The following is a 21047-nucleotide window of genomic DNA, read 5'->3' as shown; positions in this document are numbered from 1 at the left end:
CGTTCTAAGTGCTGAACTGGATAGTGGGAGTAGAGAAGTAAATAAGGAAAAGACTGTTCTTACTCTCAGAATTTGCAGTACCCTAGTAAAATGCACCTAGTTAATTAAAGAAATTTTGTTGAATATTATGATAAGATGGTATCTAACCAGAGAGTGTGTTTTAATAGAAGCTAAGCTGGTCTGGACAGTCGAGAAAAACTTCCTGGATAAGCTGTTGATGAGCTATGATATGGTGAATGACTAGGATTTAGAGAAAGTCTAAATGTTTGACAAAGAGAAAGGGCTTCACAATGTCTTTCAACTAGAAAGACACACAACTAGATCACTCTTGAAGAAAAACTGAGTTATTTCTTTAGTTTATGAGGCTGCAATATATACCACTTCATTCTTCTACTCAAATATGACTCAACTCTGCAAGGAAGACACATTTCTTAAAGGGTACATGAAACTTATGGCATGCAACTTTTATTCTAATAAAACTTTTATATGTAAACCGAATATCCACTGATTATATTTGAGAAATGCTCCACAAGAGTTTATATTAATAGATAATTTAATTAACAAAGTTATCCTTTCAACCTGATTATGCTACTTCACAAACACACAGTCATAATGTTCCATTAAATTACAGTGACATCAGAGACAGTCAGGTATGATCCTGTAGCCTCACGCGATGTTTCAGGGCTGTATTTTCCTCAGACAAGAAGGTCATCAAATAAACCGTCACAGAACTTGACAATTCACGGAGACCTAAGGGAACCGAAAGCTCCAGATGGGAGGAGAAGGAGGAAGGAAGGAAACTATATATGAGGGATCCTTTGGAAACATCATAGAAGCTCACAGTTCCATCGTCATAATCCAGAAACACTCCAATCCTACCCAGAGGCCTTTTCACAAACTGAACTATGGGTGGGGAGTTGGTGGGCAGAAATTAACGATTGTTCTCCTTCATAGAAAATAGAAGAAATGCTTCTTCAGAATCCATACTGATGGTGGTATCACTTGTCAAGCTGTTTGTACAGACTCCCACAATCCAGTTGGAGGAGTGGGTCCCACCTGCCTTTCAGTACTGCCTCCTGGAAATGGAAGGCCTGAGCTCCCCACACCTCAAGAGTCTCTCCACCCTGGGCTGTCTGGACAGGCGATGGCCATCATCTCAGAAAGGCTTATATTGTGAGTGGTCATTGTCTGAGTCAGAACGTTATCCACTGCAGAAAGAGGAAGTATCAGATCAGCATGTGGAATTTCCGTGTCCTGAGAGGTAGAGGCTCTCTGCACAGTGAGTCTTTTTCATTTTCTTTCCTCCAAGAAAACAGGAAATGAATACAAAAGGGAGTTCAAACAGGTGCTTCTATGAAGAACAACATCTATTATTATATCTATAGCATATGGAAACTCCTTAAATCATGTAGAAAAAGTAAAAAAAATACAGATATATCATGAACTCTGTGAAATCTGACAATGTCAAAAATCTTGACAGTTTACTTCAAGAACACATAAAATTTAATTTTTCATTACTTTAGAAAATTTATTTGTGCCATTTGATTTTAATGTTATGTAACATATAGACAGCAATTTACTATTACATGGCTGTTTTGGGGACTATAGTCTCTACCTCTTAAGTTTTCAAAGTAAAAATATTTGAGAAAAATTCATCAGTGTATTGTTTGGTAGTTTCTGAATGGATGTTCTGACAAACCATGTTCACATACCCCTTGCTTTTCAGTTGTTTTGATATTATCTAACAGCATTACATTTATTCTAAGACAATTTTCGCCTATTTTCTGAAAAGTTAGTAATTACAAAAATAACAAATATTTGTATACAATGCATAACAAATGCAACAGTAATACAGAACAAATTAAAATCAAGCAATGCCATATTTAAACTTTCAGGAATGAAATAAACTGAATAAACTTACATGATGGACTGCTATACTGACAAATAAAACTTCTGTTTAGAACCAACTAACCAACCTTGTTGATCTCTTCTTGCTGTCCTTATTTCAGATGTAGCTAAAAATATATGACAAGGCCACATGCCATTTAGCATAAAAAGGATAAAAACATAAATATTCTCTTATTTTCTGCTTAGTACACTTGATTGCCTATTCTGAAAATGACTGGAATATGCACTCTGTTTCTCAATAAATGCATCATATTAGTAAACATTTCTAATTTCAGTGTCAATAATATGAAAATGTTAACAATGATAATAACTGAAATGTTAGTATCTTAAATCACCTTATGTGAACTTGACTGACGTCAGCCTTTTAATCTTTAATTTTATAATCTTTACTGTATGAAGTCATTTTTTTTTCTGGTGATCCTTGTTCTCAATAAATGTATTAGTCTCAAAATGTTAATAAATAAGAGCTTACACACACACCAAACATATATTAGCCTAAATTACCACTTTAAAATATCTTCATTTCTTTAAATGGAGGAAATAAAGTTTGTTCAATAAGCAGTTCTGGGAGAACACAATAGCTTCACGTGAAAATATGAAATAGAACATTCTTTAACTGTTGTTCAGTTGCTAAGTCATATCCGATGCTTTGCAACCCCCCCCCCCAAAAAAACTGTAGCTCACAAAGCTCCACTGTCCCCCACTGTCTCCCAGAGTTTGCTCCAATTCATACCCATTGAGTTGGTGGTACTATCTGACCTTCTCTTCTGCCGCCCCCTTCTCCTTTTGCCTTCAATCTTTCCCAGCATCAAGGTCTTTTCCAGTGAGTTGGCTCTTTGCATCAGGTGGCCAAAGTATTAGATCTTCAGCTTCCACAACAGTCCTTCCAATATATATTCAGGGCTAATTTCCTTTATGATTGACTGGTATGATACACATAAATAAAGCCAAATGGATAAAAGACCTAAATGTAAGACTATAAACTATAAAACTCTTAGATGAAAACATAGACAGAACACTCCTTACCATAAATCATAGCAAGATATTTTTGTGAGCCTTCTCCAAGAGTAAAGGAATTTTAAAAAAAATAAGCAAATGAAATCTAATTAAACTCAAAAGCTTCTTCTCCACAGCAAAGGAAACTGTAAACAAAATAGAAAGAAAACTCACAGAATGGGAGAAAATATTTGAAAAAGATGAGGCCAACAAGAGATTTGTCTCCAAAAGTTTATAAAGAGCTCATGTGGCTCAATTTAAAAAAAAAAAAATATGGGTAGATGGGCTAAATAGACATTTCTTCAAAGAAAACATGCGAATGGCCAAGCAACACATGAAAAGATTCTTGACATCAATATTTACTGGAGAAAGGCAAATAAAAGCTACAGTGAGATCTAACCTCCCACCAGTCAGAATGACCATCATCAAAGCTACTACAAACAGTAAATCCTGGGGAGAGTGGTAGCTCAGCATTGAGACTGCTAACATGTGAATGATCGTGCCCTCCAGATACATGGATTCAGCCCGGGACCAAAAGATGCAGGCCCAGTCACTCAGCACAATAAAGTTTATTAAAGTAAGAGTGAAAGCTTGCTGGAAAAAGCTCCAGCAAAGTCACTGGAGGAGGCAGGAGAGTGCCTCCCTCACTAGTTTAAGCAGGGCCTTATGTACTTCTCAGGGGGCTGCTTAGAATAGATAAAAAGAAGACCTCAAGTTTGTAAGAGTTCCACCAGACCCTTTCCCAAGGCACACATCCTGAGATAATTTGGCACAAGATTAGCCGGGGAGAATGGTACTGGGCAACGGCTCAGGGGTACGAGTCTTGAGAAACAGGTTCCCGGGCAAGATTTGTTCCAATTTTAATCATTAACACAGAGCCTAAGAAAAGCATTTCCACCAGTAAGACATTGTGCAGTGTGATCATTAGTTCCTACAGAGGCCAGTTCTCAGGCAAGACACCTGGTTGCACAAGGGATAAGGAAAGCATGAGTGAGAATGCTCACCTCCTCCTTAAAGGGGACCTGGACTGCCTAAGCGTTAACGCTCTCAAGAGTGTGGAGAAAAGGGAATGTTCCTGCTCTATTCATGGGGATATACATTGGTAAACCACTGTGGAGAACAGTTAAAGTTTCCTTAAGAAACAAAAATAAAGCTACCATATGATCCAACAATCCCACTCCTGGGCATATATCCAGGGAAAAATGTGGTTCAAAAGGATACATGCAGCTCCATGGTCATTGACAAGTTGTTTGCAACTGTCAAGACATGGAAGGAACCTAAATGTCCAAGGACAGATGAATGGATGCAGCAAATGTGTTACATATACACAATGGAACATTACTCAGCCATAAAAAGAACAAAAAATGCCATGTGTGGCAACATGCAAGGAACTGGAGACTGTCATACTGAGTGAAGTAAGTCAGAAAGAGCAGTATCATATGATATTGGAATCTAAGCAAATGATGCAAATAGTGATTTATAAAACAGAATCACAGGTGTAGAGAAAATAACATGTAACTAGGGGCTAAGAAGGAGTGAGGGATTAATTAGGAGACTGGGATTGACACATACACATTACTATATATGAAGTAAATAATTAATAAGAATCTACTGTATAGCACAGGGAACTCAAGTGAATACTTGGTAATGGCGTATATATATAAAAAAAAATAACCTTAAAAAAAGAGTTATTATTATCCAGGAAATAAATCATGTTCAACTCTGCAATCCCATGCACTGCAGCATGCCAGGCTTCCCTGTCCTTCACTATCTCCCGAAGTTTGCTCAAACTCATGTCCATTGAGTCAATGATGCCATTCAACCTTGTCATCCTCTGTCACCCCCTTCTCCTGCCTTCAATCTTTCCCTACATGAAGGTCTTTTCAAATGAGCTAGCTCTTTGTATCAAGTGGCCAAAGTACTGGAGCTTCAGCTTCAGTCTTTCCAATGAAGATCCAGGGTTGATTTTCTTTAGGATTGACTGGTTTGATCTCCTTGCCATCGAAGAAACTCTCAAGAGTCTTCTCCAGCACCACAGTTTGAAAGCACCAATTCTTTGGCACTCAGCCTTCTTTATGATCCCACTCTCACATCCGTACACAGTTACTGGAAAAATCATAGCTTTTACTATAGAGACCTTTGTCAGCAAAGTGATGTCTCTGCTTTTTAATATTCTGTCTAGGTTGGTCATAGCTTTTCTCCCAAGGAGCAAGTGGCTTCCAATTCCATGGCTGCAGTTATTGGCTGCAGAGATTTTGGAGCCCAAGAAAATAAAATCTGTCACAGGTTCCACTTTCCCCCCATCTATTTACCATGAACTGATGGAACCAGATGCCAGGATTTAGTTTTTTGAATGCTGAGTTTCAAGCCAGCTTTTTCGCTCTCCTATTTCATTCTCATCAAGAAGCTTTTAAGTTCCTCTTTGTTTTCTGCCATAAAAGTGGTATCATCTGTATATCTGAGGCTGTTGATATTTCTCTCAGCAATCTTGATTCTGGTTTGTGAGTCATTCAGCCTGGCTTTGGCATGATGTACTCTGCATAGTAGTTAAATAAGCAGGGTGACAATATACAGCCTTGACATCCTCCTTTCCCAATGTTGAACCACTCTCTTGTTCCAAGTCTGGTTCCAAATGTTGCTTCTTTTCCTGCATACAGTCTTCTTAGAAAACAGGTAAGGTGGTCTGGTATTCCTTTCTCTTTAAGAATTTTCCACAATTTTATTTCATTCACACAGTCAAAGGCTTTAGAATAGTCAATGAAGCAGATGTAATATATATATATATATTTTTGGAATTTCCTTATGTTTTCTAAGATCCAACAGATCTTGGCAATTGGATCTCTGATTCCTCAGTCTTTTCTAAATGCAGCTTGCACATCTGGAAGTTCTCTGTTCACAAACTGCCGAAGCCTAGCTTTTAGGATTTTGAGCATTATCTTGCTAGCATGTGAAATGCTTGCAGTTGTACAGTAGTCTAAACATTCTTTGCCACTGCTTTTTTTCAGACTGGAAGGAAAATTGACCATTTCCAGTCCTGTGGCCACTACTGAGTTTTCCCAATTTGCTGGCATATTGAGTGCAGCACTTTCACAGCATCATCTTTAATGATTTAAAATAGATCAGCCAGAATTCCATCACCCCTGTTAGCTTTATTCCTAGTAATATCTCTCAAGGCTCACTTTTTTCACACTCCAGGGTGTCTGACTCTAGGTGAGTGACCACACCATTGTGGTGATCCAGGTCATTAAGAACTTTTTAGTGTAGTTCTTGTGTGTATTCTCGCCACTGCTCCTTAATCTCCTTGCTTCTGTTATGTCCTTGATATTTCTGCCCCTTATTGTGTCCATCTTTGCAAGAAGTGTTCCCTTGGTATCCCCGATTTTCTTGAAGAGTTCTCTACTCTTTCCCATTTTCCTCTATTTCTTTACATTTCTTACCTTTCCTTGCTATTCTCTGGAACTCTGCATTCAGTTGGGTATCTCTTTCCCTTTCTCTATTGTGTTTGCTTATCTTGTTTTCCCAGCTATTTGTAAGGTCTCCTCAGACAACCACTATGCCTTCTGGCACTGATTGCATGGATCACAGCCTTGTGTAACTCAAGGAAGCTATGAGTCATACCTTGCAGGGCCACCAGACATGGATGAGTCATGGTGGAGAATTTTGATAAAACAAGGTCCATTGGAGAAGGGAATGGCAAATCACTTCAGAGTTCTTGCCTCAAGAACCCCATGAACAGTACGAAAAACAGAGGTGAGATTTTATATATATATATATATTATAAAATATGTACATATATATTTAAAACATATATAATAAATACATATAGTATATATTTATAATATATTAAATATATATTTATAATGTATGTATCAGATATGCATGTATATATATGTGTGTGTGTATATTTTATATATATATATGATTCACTTTGCTGTACACCTGGAACTAATACAATATTATACATCAACTGTACTTCAAAAAAATTGAAAATAAGTGAAGAAATTTTTCTGTCTAGTATCTTGCCCTGCGTGGAGCACCATGACCCATCTTTGATTAAATATAAAAATGCTTTGAGGAATGCAAACAGAGTCAAAATAAAGAAAATCTTAAAAGATAGCTGTTCAAAATTCGTAGACAGTATCACATTTCTTTTACAGATTGTCTATGATTTCTTTAGTCTATCCTGCAGTGTACAACTATGCAATAATCCTTAAGTTCACAACCTAGCATTGATTTTTCAAATGTACATACATATTGAATGATAGAATGAAAGGGTATGAGATGATAGCAGGGGATGACTAAAAGGAACAGAGTCTTAGAGAAGAACCACCAATCACTATTCTGTGTGCAGTTATAGCCAGAGCAAAACAATAGTGTTTAACCAAAATGAGCCTCAGAGGGAAGAATTTCATGGAAAACTGAATGAAAAAAAAAAATTAAGAGAATTTTAGTTCTCAAGGGGTTGAGGACATCCATCAGACAGCAGAAGGCAAGAGTAATAAGTAGTATTTTTGAGGAGCTTGACTGTTGTGGGTTGAAAAACGGAATGTGAAGAACTCCTCTTCCTGAAGAAATATCCAGGAAGTAATGCAGGCAGATTCAGACAGGTAACCATAATTAGTGGATCGCTTCAATTAGGACTATAATAAACGTCTATAAATGGAGATATGAAATTCATAATTGGGGGGTTCATTTATTTCACAAACTTCATGGATTAGAAGTGGGAACTTAATTTGTGACTCTTTCCCTGAGATTGGATTATGGTAATTGGATTAAGTAAATTTTGGAAGGTTAGAATTCAAGACTTGGCATCTAGATGTGTTTACAATTCTTGAAAAATCTAATCACGTGCTCCTATACTTTTGTGCAGGCTTGATAACCCTATCACTTTGAGGAAGTGGACCTGGTCTTCAGAGGACATATAAAGCATCCAGCAAAGATCCAAGCTCATTCTTCTCCAGAGCCCAGAGCTGTTGCCTATGGAATTGACTGGGCCGTGGAGACATGAACGTGTTTGCCACCAGGAAGTGAGGATCTGAACTCTGAACTGACTTCAACAGAGTTACTTACTGAACAAGAGAGAAGATTTCTCTAACAGTACTGAGGTGAGTTCTGATCCAGGTACAATAAATTTTTGCTATGTTCAGTTAAAAATGAAGCTTTAATGGTAATCATGGATAGAAAAGTTACTTTTTTTGTCTGCCAGTAACATCTATTTTTAAGCACTGCATCAAGCATTTGTTCCATATGTGATTTTTAGACAAGTAACATTTCACAGTGTGTCAAATAACCTCTTTATAAACTGGGGGTAAAAATTAGGGAATATTGCTGAGAATGCTAAAATTGTTAATCCATATAACAGGAGTTAATCCAATGCCTAAAAATAGTTTTTAGGGGGATGGTTTTGATCATTGCCTCCTGTACAGTGTTATGAACTTCCATCCATAGTTCTACAGGAACATGGTCACTTCTTACAAACAGCTGAGTAAAGAAGAGAAGCAAAAGGTAAAGAACAAAGCTAGTGGAGGGGATGGAGCTCCAGTTGAGGTATTTCAAATCCTAAAAGATGATGCTGTGAAAGTGCTGCACTCAATATGCCAGCAAATGTGGAAAACTCAGTAGTGGCCACAGGACTAGAAAAGGTCAGTTTTCATTCCAATTCCAAAGGCAATGCCAAAAATGTTCAAACTACCACACAAATAGCACTCATCTCACAGGCTAGCAAAGTAATACTCAAAGTTCTCCAAGTGAGGCTTCATGAACTGAGAACATCCAGAGATTCAAGCTGAATTTGTAAAAGGCAGAGAAACAAGAGATCAAATTCCCACATTCACTGGATCATAGAAAAGGCAAGACAATTCCAGAAAAATATCTACTTCTGCTTCATTAACTACACTAAACCCTCTGACTGTGGGGATCACAGCAAATGGTGGACAATTGATAAAGAGATGGGAATACCAGACCACCCGATCTGCCTCCTGAGAAACCTGTATGCAGGTCAAGAGGCAACAGTTAGAACCGGACATGGAATGGACTGGTTCAAAATTGGGAAAGAAGTACGTCAAGGCCAGACATTGTCACCCTGCTTATTTACCTTATAGGCAGAGTACATCATGTGAAATGCCAGTCTGGATGAAGCACAAGCCAGAATCAAGATTGCAGGGAGAAATGTCACTCACCTCAGATATGCAGATGACACCACCCTTATGACAGAAAATGAAGAGGAACTAAAGAGCCTCTTGATGAAAGTGAAAGAAGAGAGTGAAAAAGCTGCTTTAAAAGTCAACATTCAGAAAACGAAGATTATGGCACCCAGTCTCATTACTTCATGGCATATAGATAAGGAAACAAAGGAAAAAGCGACAGATTTTATTTTGGGGGGCTCCAAAATCACTGCAGATCGTGACTACAGCCATAAAATTAAAAGCCACTTGCTCCTTGGAAGGAGACCTATGACAAGCCTAGCCAGCATTTTAAAAAGCAGAAACATTACTTTGCCAACAAAGGTCTGTTTAGTCAAAGCTATGTTTTTTCCAGTAGTCATGTATGGATGTGAGAACTGAAGTATAAAGAAAGCTGAGTGCCAAAGAATTGAAGCTTTTGAACTGTGGTGTTGGAGAAGACTCTTGAGAGTCCCTTGCATTGCCAGGAGATCAAACCAGTCCATCCTAAAGGAAATCAATCCTGAATATTCAATGGAAGGACTTGTGCTGAAACGGAAGTGGCAATACTTTGGGCAACTGATGCAAAAAACTTATTCATTATTTGAGACCCCGATGCCAGGAAAGATTGAAGGCAGGATGAAAAGGGGATGACAGAGGATGAGATGGCTGGATGGCATCACTGACTCAATGAACATGAGTTTTAGTAAACTCCAGGAGTTAGTGAAGGACAGGGAAGCCTGGCATCCTTCAGTCCATGGGTTCGCAGAGTCAGAAACTATTGAATTGAAGAGGTGGTGAAGGACCTCAAAGTGGAAAAAATGAAGGGTTAGCCATTGTTCCTGGAGGTCACTATTTTTATCAGTTTCCTAGGGCTCCCACATCACCTGACCCCACATGGGGTGGCTTAAAACCAGTGTATTCTCTGCAGATATGGAGGCTGGAAATCAAGGTGTTGGCAGGGCTGTACTCCTTCCAAAGGCTCTAAAAGAATTTCTCTTTGTCTCTTCCAGTGCCAGGTGGCTCCTGGCAATCCTCAAATTATGATATTTAACTTGAATCTCTATCTCCTTACAGGACCTTTTCTGCTGCATCTAAAACATCCCTCTTCTTTCTCTCATCAGGACACCTGTCAGCAGATTTAGGATCCACTCTCTACCCTGGATGGTCTCATAGTGGTAGCTTCACCTTGATTATGTCTGCAAAGACTCTATTTCTAAAAATAAAATCGCAGAGATACTGTCTGTTGGGATTTGGACATAATTTGGGAGAGAGTAAGGGGCACATTTTAGAGAAGGGAATGGCAACCCACTCCAGTATTCTTGCCTGGAGAATCCCATAGACTGAGGAGCCTGGCGGCTACAGTCCTTGGGGTCACAAAGGGTTGGACACGACTGAGCAACTAACACAATGGGCACATTAACTCACTACTTCGTGAACAGAATGAAGGAATGTTGTCCTAAATTCGAGAGGTCTCAGATTTTTCTGGGGGAAGTAAAAACCTCAATATTTATTCTTTGCTTTGTACGTAGATTATACGCCGTAGAGAGAGAAATAGTTAAAGCAAGGTTTCAGATTTGTGAGGTTTTGTCCAATGAATTCTTTTGAAATTTTTTCAAGGTTAGAATTACTGAGTCAGAAGCAAATATACTTTTTAAGGATTTGAATGCATATATGCAAAACATCCTAAAGTCCATCCTTTAGGATGGACTGGTTGGATCAACTCGGAGTCCAAGGGACTCTCGAGAGTCTTTTCCAACACCACAGTTCAAAATTTTTCAATGCTCAGCTTTCTTTATATTCTAACTCTCACATCGATACATGACTACTGGAAAAACCACAGCTTTGACTAAATGTACTTTTGCTGGCAAAGTAATGTCTCTTCTTTTTAAAACGCTGGCTAGGTTGGTCAAACTTTTCTTCCAAGGACCAAGCATTTTTTAATTTCATGTCTGCAGTCACCATCTGCAGTGATTTTGCAGCCCCCCAAAATAAAGTCTGTCACTGTTTCCACTGTTTCCCCATCTATTTGGCATGAAGTGATGGGGCCAGATGCCATGATCTTCGTTTTTTGAATGTTGAGTTTTAAGCCAGCTTTTTCACTCTCCTCTTTCACTTTCATCAAGTGGCTCTTTAGTTCCTTTTCACTTTCTGTCACAAGAGTGATGTCATCTGCATATCTGAGGTTACTGATATTTCTCCCTGCAATCTTGATTCCAGCTTGTGCTTCATCTAGCCAAACTTTTCTCATGATGTACTCTGCATATAAGTTAAATAAGCAGGGTGACAATACACAGCCTTGAAGGACTCCTTTCCCTTTTTGGAACCTGAACATTTTGGAAATTCTTTATTTTCAATAATAGTGAATCTGCTAATATTTTTTATAATAAACATAAAATGCAACATTTATTGATTCCCTTAATTTTTATGGATGATAAAATAGTATATTAAAACTACTGACTTCTACAAATTCTTTATGTGAATATCATGCATGTAATAAAAATAGCTGTGCTTTCTCAAAAGCAGTTCATTCTCATTATCAGAAACTATGCATCATATGTATAGAGAGGTAACATTTATTTTTAACAAATCCCATCAACTACCATGAAATCTTCCATAAAGTTTAGCAATCCAGTGTACATTTTGATATGATTTCAGCTTTGCCTGTGCACATCCATAGTAAAAGTATACACCCAAAATGATGCCATAGTTATTTATTGTTTTTTGAAGCTAAGTATCAAAATATTTCACTGATTTAGGTTTTCCAAACAATATACTACTGTTACATGCTTCACAAGTACTAGTTGCAAAGTATATTGATAAATATTTTGGAAATAGAAGAAGTCAATTTCAAGACAGTTCTGAAATCTGTTATTGAAAACATTCTGTGGTCTAATAACTAGTCATTTAAAGCTAGACATACTTGTAGCCATGATGGGTTTAATCAAATTGTTCTCAACAAAGCAGCTGTATTTTTCAAAATGCAATGTTCCTGTTTAATCACTCTAAAATCAGAATTAAATCAATCATGGATGCCAGAATTTGGAGCATCTTTTTCTCAAATTCCTAAACTAATTTACAATAATTATTGATATTTTTATCTATTCTATACACTGGTTGAATTCGGATTAGAACTGAAGGGGTTTTAATGACTATTGTAAATTTGATATGTTATTAGACCCTAGAGCTTGTGAATAAAGGGCGGAAATTGTCAAATCATGGAAGGATACCTATTCAAATATCTTAGTAAACTATAATCAGATATGAAGAGAATTTAAGGAGAATGCAAGATCCTTAAAATCAGAGAGGAACGGGTATATACAAATCAGTGATGAGGACTGGAACTTCAGCTGTGGATTCTATTAACATATAGAGATTAGAGAGAGATTTAATGCAGTTAGTGTTGATTGGGTTTATCCAAGGGAACCGTGGTAATCTAATCAGGAAGGGGCCTCAAGGGTCCTGATAGTCGATCTCAGATGCACTGTTTCTTCTGTTCAGACTTGTTCTGAGTTGGCTGGGCTGTGGACAGCTCTGGAAGTTATACTGCTGACCCATCTAGAGAACATAGAACTCCTTCTGGATGGGACTGATTTTCATACTGGCATAGAGGACAGCAAATCTACAACTTTCTGGTGAGTAAATTGTTCTGGGTAGATGGATTCATATTTTTTCCCTCAAAAATGAAAAAGAATAATTTTAATTCAGTAGTAGCAAGCTTACGAATTTCTCAAGCAAATGAAAAAAACTATTTCACAAGAATTTTTTTATTACTTAGAAATCACTCTGAAACTATAGACTTACTTTCAAATCATTGGACTTTGTGAATTAACATGAGTGATTCTAACTTATGATTCTATGATGTAAAAGGAAAATATGAATTTCTTGGAGGGAAGTCCTAGACAGTTTTTCCATTTTGCAAGATATCTAAAATTTGATTGAAAAACTGTGCTATAGAATGTGAAAAGTAATACATTTGTAAGGAAAAGTTGAGATTTCTGCCTTTAAATTGTCCAATAGCAATCCAGACCTGATGATGGCTCTCAAAACAACATTGGTAACACACCAAATAGCTGAAAGAAAAAGAAATACTGCACTCACTCTGATATAGAAATGACAAATTTTATTAACTTCAGTCATTTATTTTGAAGCACAATATATTAGATGGCTGGCTTCCCTGGTGGCTCAGGGGGAAAGAAGCTGCCTGCAGGAGATACAGGTTCAATCTGTGGGTCTCAAGGGCCCCTGGAGAAGGAAATGTCCCACTCCAGTATTCTTGCCTGGAAAATCTCATGGAGAGGAGCCTGGTGGGGCTACAGTCCAAGTGGTTACAGAGGAGTCACACAGGCCTCAGGGACTAAACAACAACAATATTAGATGGAGCTGTGTGTTTATTGATTGATGGATTTGTTGAATGTGGCTGCACCAGATCTTTCTTGCACCTCGAGGGATCTTTAGAGGGGGCAGGCAAACTCTTAGTCACCACACAGGAACACTGTGTCTTGGCAGGTGAACACTGAGCTGTGGAATGTGGGCTCTAATTCCCTGATGAAGGACCAAATGCTGGTCCCGTCTGTTGGGAGCACGGAGTCTTAGCCATTGAACCTCCGAGGAAGTCCCAGAACTGGTCTTATTGTGACTTGGAATTTCTATGTTTCCAAATGGGAAAACATTCCTGATAGTAGAGCAAATCTGATATGATTGGGAGTATGTTGATGTGCTAATCAAAGAAATGGATTCCCTTACATTAAGGTCACTTAAATTGAAGAGTGTCATTGTCAGAGAGAAGAGAAAATTCAATTGTTAGAGTTCTCAGAACTGAAAGTTGTAGTTAAACAAATATTAATGTTATGCTTAAGAGTCATTTTTATTAGAGATAGAAGGGACTGAGTTTTAATAGAATAAAATAGAGCATTGAATGTAAGTGCATTTGTCTAGTGTAGATACACTGTGTGTGATATGTCATTGTTTCTCAGGTTGCTCTGTCAGAGGCGGTAAGAAGACTCTTCTTGTGTGAGTGCAGGAGACACATGCAGAGAAGGGCTTCCCCTGCCAGCGCCTGAAGTACCTGTGCCTCCTCCATAGGTCAGTGTTCCTATTTGTTCATTTCTATGAGCGTCCAATGAGACATGTTTTGTCACCTTTTTATCTCAGCCAAAACAGAGAGCCCTTGGCTTATTGTGAAGTAGTAAAGTGAAAGTTGCTCATTCGTGTCTGACTCTTTGCGACCCCATGGGCTATCCAGTCCATGGAATTCTCCAGGTCAGAATACTGGAGTGGGTAGCCTTTCCCTTCTTCAGGGGATCTTCCCAACCCAGGGATCAAACCCAGGTCTTCCGCATTGCAGGCAGATTCTCTACCAGCTGAGTCACAAGGAAAGGGTCTTGTTGTATACAGTTGTATTTAATATGCTTTATTATAAGGTCTATTGACCTCACCAGAAATGAAATACTGATCACTTAAACTCTTTTTCAATCCTTACATACATGTGTTTACCCTTCTCCTCTCTTCATCTTCCCTTTGTACTTCTATTACATGTTTCTTAGATGAATTATATCTATTACGTGTTTCTTAGATGAATTATATCAATTATCATCTCAACTGCACATTCAGTCTATGGCCCTCTGGACTTTTCTTAGAAGGGAGCTATGCTCAGAACCCTAAGGAGTGTTACTGTTCTAGAGAAGATGGCATTCACAGTAACATTGAGCAGAAAGTACAGAATTCCTGTCTACATCCTGCCTCCCTGGAATAAGCATGCGTTTTTTTCCCCCCTTATCACATTATGTCTCAGAGTGGTGTGTTTATTATGATTTAAGAAACTCCACTGACACTTCATTGTCACCCAAAGTCTATGGTTTCTCTTTAGTGTTCACTCTTCTTTTTGTGCATTCTGTTAGTTTTCACTAATATACAGTGACAAGTATCCACCTTTATAATATCCAGAAGTGTTAGACTGCTGAAAGTCATCTGTGATCACCTATTCATCAGTCTCATCATCCTAACTGTAGGGAAGCAAAGTTTAGTTCACTATCCTCATATAGTTCTCTTCTTTTCCATATATTCCTTTTTTCTGGAATGTCTTATAGTTGGACTCATGAAGTATGTACGCTTTTCAGCTTAGCTTCATTCACTTAGAGATGTGAAAAAAAGAATACTCCGTGTCTCTTGCTGGCTTGATCGCTCATTTCTTTTTAGAACTGAGTACTATTTCTTGGCCTTGATGTACCAGAGTTTCTTTATCCATTCATCTTGGTTGTTTTCAAGTTTTGTGATTATGACCAAAGTGGCTAGAAAATTCCCATTGCAGGTCTTTTTTTTTTTTATGGATATAAGTTTTCAAATGATTTGGGCAAATACAAAGGAGCATGAGTTCTGATTTATGTGGTAGGAGGATATCTAGTTTTGTAACGAATTGCCTTATTGTCCTTCAGAAGGCTTGTACTGTTTTTCATCACCTTAGGAAATGAATCATATTTCTGATATTCCACCCTCTTAGTACTTGGTCCTTCTTTGGGATTTTGACCATTCTTGTCCATGTACTGTGGTATTTCATTTCTATTTTAAAGCCCACTTGCTTGTCAGGCATTTTTATTTTTAACTTCCCTTCCTTTTCTCTCATCCTTTGTCCCTTGAGTGAGTCCCCAGGCTTTTGTTCATTTCTATGTAAAACCCACTGTGGTGAGACTGGAAGGCAAGTTGGGGTCAGGCCTGAGGATTTTTAATTGTCCAAAGAAGCTTCATAATGCTCAATAGGACTCTCAACGCAGAGGTTAGGTGGGTTTTCATTTACATTCTTGAGGGTAAATGAAATGACAGAAGGTATGGATCCCAGGCGGGCTGTGCTTCTCTCCTGTGTCACATAGGAGAGTAACTTTCTTTTTCTTTCTCCACAGAAACGGAGGATCACATGCACTGAAGGACTTCAGAAATAACTCACCTGCTGAATCTTGAGAGTGAAGAAGCTGAAGATTCTGCTGAGGTGTCCAAACTGCTGGGATCACATAAGTGTCCCAAAGACCTAGAAATGGCGATGCCTAAAGGCCAAGATGACTGGTCCAAAGAAGACATTCTGCAGTTACTGGAATGTATGGAGAAAAGCATTCCATCCAGTGACAGGCACATGTTCAAAACAACCCAGTCAGTGATGGACTGGGAAAAAGTAGCTTTTAAAGATTTTTCTGGGGAAATGTGCAAACTCAAATGGTTAGAGGTTTCCCATAATGTGAGAAAGTTTCGCACGCTGAAAGAATTAGTCCTGGAAGCTAAGGAAAATGTTAGCAGTCCTTCCAAAACACACAAGAAAACACAAGAAAACACCAGAAAACACAAGAAACATGCTTCTTTGTTCAAGAAGTCCCTGACAGCTTACCGCCACATTTCGCAAGTGATGCGACCCCAATACATCCAAAAACACCCTAAGATGAGCAACCAGGATCTGACCAGGGCTCTGTCTGAGGAACATAGGAAGGTGCCTGAGCAGCTGAGGGTGAAACACACTCAGGATCATGAGAAAGAGAGAAAGGATTTTAGGGAGAAAATGGCTCTGTTCAGAGAAAAGCACCCTGATCTAGTGCCAAACCCCAAGAAATCTGGTGTCCCCCAAAGAAGTGAAATGAAAGTACCAGAGAAGTTTCAGGAAAATGTGCAAAAAGTGAAGTCTCCCCCAGAAAACCGTTTACCCATGAAGTGGAAATTTCACGGAGAGCCCAAGAAGCCCCCGATGAATGGCTATCACAAGTTCCACCAGGATCTCTGGTCGAGCAGGGAGCTGAAAGTGGTGCCCCCGAGGGAGCGCATGGTGGAGATCAGTAGACGCTGGCAGCGGGTCCCCCAGGACCAGAAGGAGCTTTATAAGAAGCAGGCGGAGGAACTGCAGACACAGTACAAGATGGACATTGATCTCTGGCTCAGGACTCTGTCTCCTGAAGAATATGCTGCCTACAGAGAGGCGACCTGTACTAAGCGTAAGAACATGAGCGTGATGGGGGGCCCGAACCCCAAGATAAGAAGGATGGGTCTGCAGTCCCCATCATCAGGGAATCTGCAAGGAAGGCTTAGAGAGGACTCGGGGCTTCAGGCTGTAGAGTTAGAGTCATCAGACACTATTGGAGAACATTTTCCTGCCTCAGGGAGATCAGAAGAAAATGAGGAAGAGGAGGAAGGCAGCTCCTCAGCCCCCAGCAGTGAGGATGAAGATGGAGATTCTGAGCCAGAGGACCGTGGCTCCAGCTCATCCTCCTCAGGTGACTCCTCTGACTCGGATTCCAACTGAGTTTAGTTCACAACCTGAAGGGACAGAACTTTCAGCAAAAGTCCATGGGCTCTTCTCTCTATGCCTCTTCATTGCCTTCCTTCTTTCCCTCCCTCTTCATACAAAGTGGGACCTGTTGGATAGAAGGCATCTTGTGCTGTAATTTCTGGCTTCTCCATCTATCCCAAATTCACCCCAAGAGAAAGTCAATGCAATGACGCCTTGTAGAATAAACCCTGAGATGACTGGGCTGTGGGGCTCCCTAGACTATACTGAGCTCCCTGAACTGGAAATGTTGGCTCTCGTCTCCCTCTGCCTGCCAGATGTGTGAGGGACTAGGGGTCTGTGACCCCATTCTCTGTGACCTTGTCCCTCAGGACTCGGGCAGTGAGCTGGAGAGGGAAGATCTGATTGACTAGAAGTAGGAGATTTGCCTTAAAGAAAGCTATCAGGCCCTGATGTCTCTGGCCCTTCTCTCTGAGGTGAGGGGCTGGCCCTTCCTTACCTTGGAAGTGGGGCCGGCACATGGGCAGCAGCGTTTCCATGTGGGTGTGCATCCCGATAACTGTCCTTGAGATTTTCTCTCTGATCAAAACTTCGAAATTAAAAAAGTGTAACCCCTCCACCTGAATTAGGTTTTCCTTAAAACCAGGCTCCTTTGACCCAGGGGCCCTGAGTTTTCAAGCCATGTCTGAATTTCTACAGGTTTCTGCCCCAACCCCTTCCTCCTGTTCCAGGTTGTAAGTGAATCATGTTTTTACCATGCACTCAAATTGTATTATATTTGAACTTGCATAGTTTGCGTGTTAGTATTTTAGTTCACAATTACTAAACTGTTTAGGAATTCATCTACCACTATGCCACATTTTTATTATTTTGGTTTATTGATGTATTTGAAAATGTATTTAAAGCTACTGCCATCTCATTAAATTTTTTTTTTCTAAACTTCCCTGGCTATTTTCATTTTTGATTCTCATGGACAAGTAGTATCACACAAGTATTGTTCTTGTATATGAAAAGTGTTGAATTTGAAGTCTTCCTCTTCATCCATTATGTCTTAGTGGAATATTTTATTTCTCATGAATATACAGTTGGGGAACTTACCATAAAGCACATGGAACTCTGCTCAATTTTGTGTGGCAGCCTGGTTGGGAGGGAAGTGTGGGAAAGGATGGACACAGATATATTTATGGCTGAGCCCCTTTGCTCTTTACCTGAAATTACCAGAATATTATAACTTCTCTCCTATTTTTTTTTTTTTTTACAAATTAATTTACTAATTTTTCACTGAGCTTGGTCTTCTTGCAATGCAAGGCATGTTTCCAGTTAGAGGGAGCTGGTGCAACTCTGTGCTGCAGCTTCTCCCTGGGTGATTTCTCTGGTTTTGGAGCAGGGCCCCAGCACAGTGGCGCAGTAGTTGTGACCCATGATGGGCTTCGGTGCTCCAGGGCCTGTGAGATCTTAGTGACCGGAATCAAACCCATCTCCCCTGCATGGAAAGCCAGATTCTTAACCACTAGACCAGCAGGGAAGACTTACCACAGATTTATAACTGGCTATACTGCAATACAAATAAAAAGTGTTTAAAGAAACAGACAGGAAAATACAAATACTAGACGAATATAGGCTAAAATGCTGAATTTTCTAATAGAAGAAGACAACATTGGTCAAAATACTAAAATATGTATTTATCTGTTGCTTCACCTATACATGAACTGGGAAAAAACTCCAGTCTTACAGGATCTAATTTAAGATTAGATTTAGTGCTTCCAACAGTTCATTCACACCCACAAAATGTTAAGTGGCTTTCTTTCCTCTAGGAAAATCTAAACATATCTTTTGGTTGGAAAGACTCAGGGAGGAAAGCAGGAAGCACTGCTCACTGCCTGCCAGACAGCTTCTCCCTTTTATTCTAGAAATGAGATTGAAGCCAGGAGTCTAGCAACTAAGCCCCAGAGAAACATCTGCCTCTTTGGCTGCGGGACCCAGCTGCTCAACGTCATAAGACCTTCCTTCCCAGAACCTGTCCGGCCTGCACTTCTGACCCTTTCACTGTAGAAGGACAGGTGTGGGGCAGCAGCAGGAGGCAAGTGGCGGTCAGGGACTCATCTCTCAGGATTCTCCATCTCCCCTTTCTTTGTCTGCAGCTTCTCTTTCAATTAAGGGCAGGAGTTCTTGACCTTCTGGACCCTGGAGTTCTTCCTAATTATTCTGCCAGCTCTGTCTGGAAGTGAGGCCCCGCAAGACCCCTGGGGCACTGGTGGTGAGGGGTACAGACCCTGTAATGAAAGGAGAGAAGGACCGTGCTAGGCCCGCCCGCCGCTCCTCCCCGCAGAGCCTCCAAGGCTGACTTCCAGCTGAACAGAGGTGTGCATCTTGCTTTCTGGACCCATTCTTCAAGACGGGCACCCTCTTGGGTCCTCATGGAAAAGCTCCCTCTCTGAGGAAAGGCACGTGGAGCTGTCTAAGTTTGAGCTCCTGCGGAGGCAAAGGCGGGGATAGGGACCGGGATGGCCCTGGAAAGGCCCACAGTTTCCCTGTCCTCTCAGAAGGAAAGGCCCGAGAGCAGCTCCCCGCGGAGTTCAGGGCTGATCTTCCAGCGTTCCCCCATCTGCTACAGGTAGACTGTCTTTGTGTGGACACTCAGATAACCTTCCAGGAATTCGCCAGGGAAGAATACCCGGAGTGGGTTGCCATTTCCTCCTCCAGGAGATCTTCCCATCCCAGCAATCAAACCCAGATCTCCCGCATTCCAGGCAGATTCTTTACCCTCTGAGCCACCGAGGAATACTGGGCTTGGCTCTTAAATACTCCCATGAAATACAAGGACTCTACTTTCATGTGGTGACTCATGTTTTAGTCAACAGTTTCCATCTAATCGCTGGAACTCAGGTGAGTGGGGACAAGACACTGTGGGTTGGGAAAAGGTCTTGGAAGAGCATTTCAAATGACAAAAAAAATGAACAAACTAAAACATGGCAAATAATGCTTTATTCAGTGATTTTTACAGAAGATCGTAGCCAAAAAGGTGTCTTCTCAGGTGGCTCTGAGGAACTGTTCAAAAGTTATAAGGGGAGCCAGAGTAGATAAGGTCACGACTGAAAAAACATTCAGAAAGCATCAAAAGATTACTGTGGATGATGAACATGATACATCTCAAATTAATGATTTTCATGGTTTTAAACAATTGCTATTTATTTATTTTTATAACCTTATTTACTTGTTTGCTTATTTTGGCTGCACTGGGTCTTCCTTGCTGAGCACAGCCTTTTCTGGTTGTGGCGAGCAGGGGCTTCTCTCCAGTTGAAATGTGCTGACTTCTCCTTTTGGCAGAGTCTCTCATCACAGAGCGTGGGCCTGGGGTGTGGGCGTCAGTGGTCATGGCCCCCAGGCTCTAGTCGGGTGCTCAGTAGTCCTGGTGCTTGGGCTTAGTTGTTCCACAGTCTGCAGGGTCTTCCTGGATAGGGAACCAACCTGTATCCCTGGCGCTGACCAGTGGATTCTTAACCAGGACCCCCAGGGAAGTTCCTTTTCATGCTTTTCTCTATGAAAAGAGGCAAGAGTCTGGGCTTATTGAAATCATGTTGATGACATGCATCTTAACTCCCTCAGTACACCTTCCTGTTTTCCTCTCCCGTGAATTCCCTTCAGGGCACACTGTCTTGGGGGGGCCGTGAGGCAGTGGATAATGGCCTTTTGCTTCAACATCCTTTGTTTACTGAAATGAC

At 40.1% G+C, this 21047-nt stretch overlaps 1 protein-coding gene across 4 annotated transcripts; it reads left to right on the top strand.

The window, feature by feature from the left end:
* The first annotated feature begins 632 nt into the window (after positions 1-632).
* Positions 633-19308, top strand: LOC145523322 (upstream-binding factor 1-like protein 1). Of its 4 annotated transcripts, XM_081533369.1 has the most exons (8): positions 1229-1279; positions 3042-4319; positions 6428-6654; positions 7775-8009; positions 12567-12700; positions 14042-14150; positions 15962-17311; positions 19236-19308. In XM_081533369.1, exons 7-8 carry the CDS (start codon positions 16093-16095, stop codon positions 19259-19261), a joined length of 1245 nt encoding a protein of 414 aa, XP_081389495.1. In that variant the 5' UTR covers positions 1229-1279; positions 3042-4319; positions 6428-6654; positions 7775-8009; positions 12567-12700; positions 14042-14150; positions 15962-16092; the 3' UTR covers positions 19262-19308. The 4 variants fall into 4 exon arrangements, with proteins under 4 accessions (XP_081389492.1, XP_081389493.1, XP_081389495.1 ...); XM_081533368.1 differs by lacking the exon at positions 19236-19308 and having other exon boundaries at positions 15962-18264; XM_081533366.1 differs by lacking the exons at positions 3042-4319; positions 6428-6654; positions 19236-19308 and having other exon boundaries at positions 633-1279; positions 15962-18264.
* The last annotated feature ends 1739 nt before the right edge of the window (positions 19309-21047 follow it).

Source organism: Giraffa tippelskirchi, chromosome 10, assembly GCF_054371585.1.
Source record: "Giraffa tippelskirchi isolate mGirTip1 chromosome 10, T2T-mGirTip1v1.2.pri, whole genome shotgun sequence".
Taxonomy (NCBI): Eukaryota; Metazoa; Chordata; class Mammalia; order Artiodactyla; family Giraffidae; genus Giraffa; species Giraffa tippelskirchi.
The sequence above is the reverse complement of the archived record's forward strand: the minus strand, read 5'-3'. Positions and strand labels throughout refer to the sequence as shown.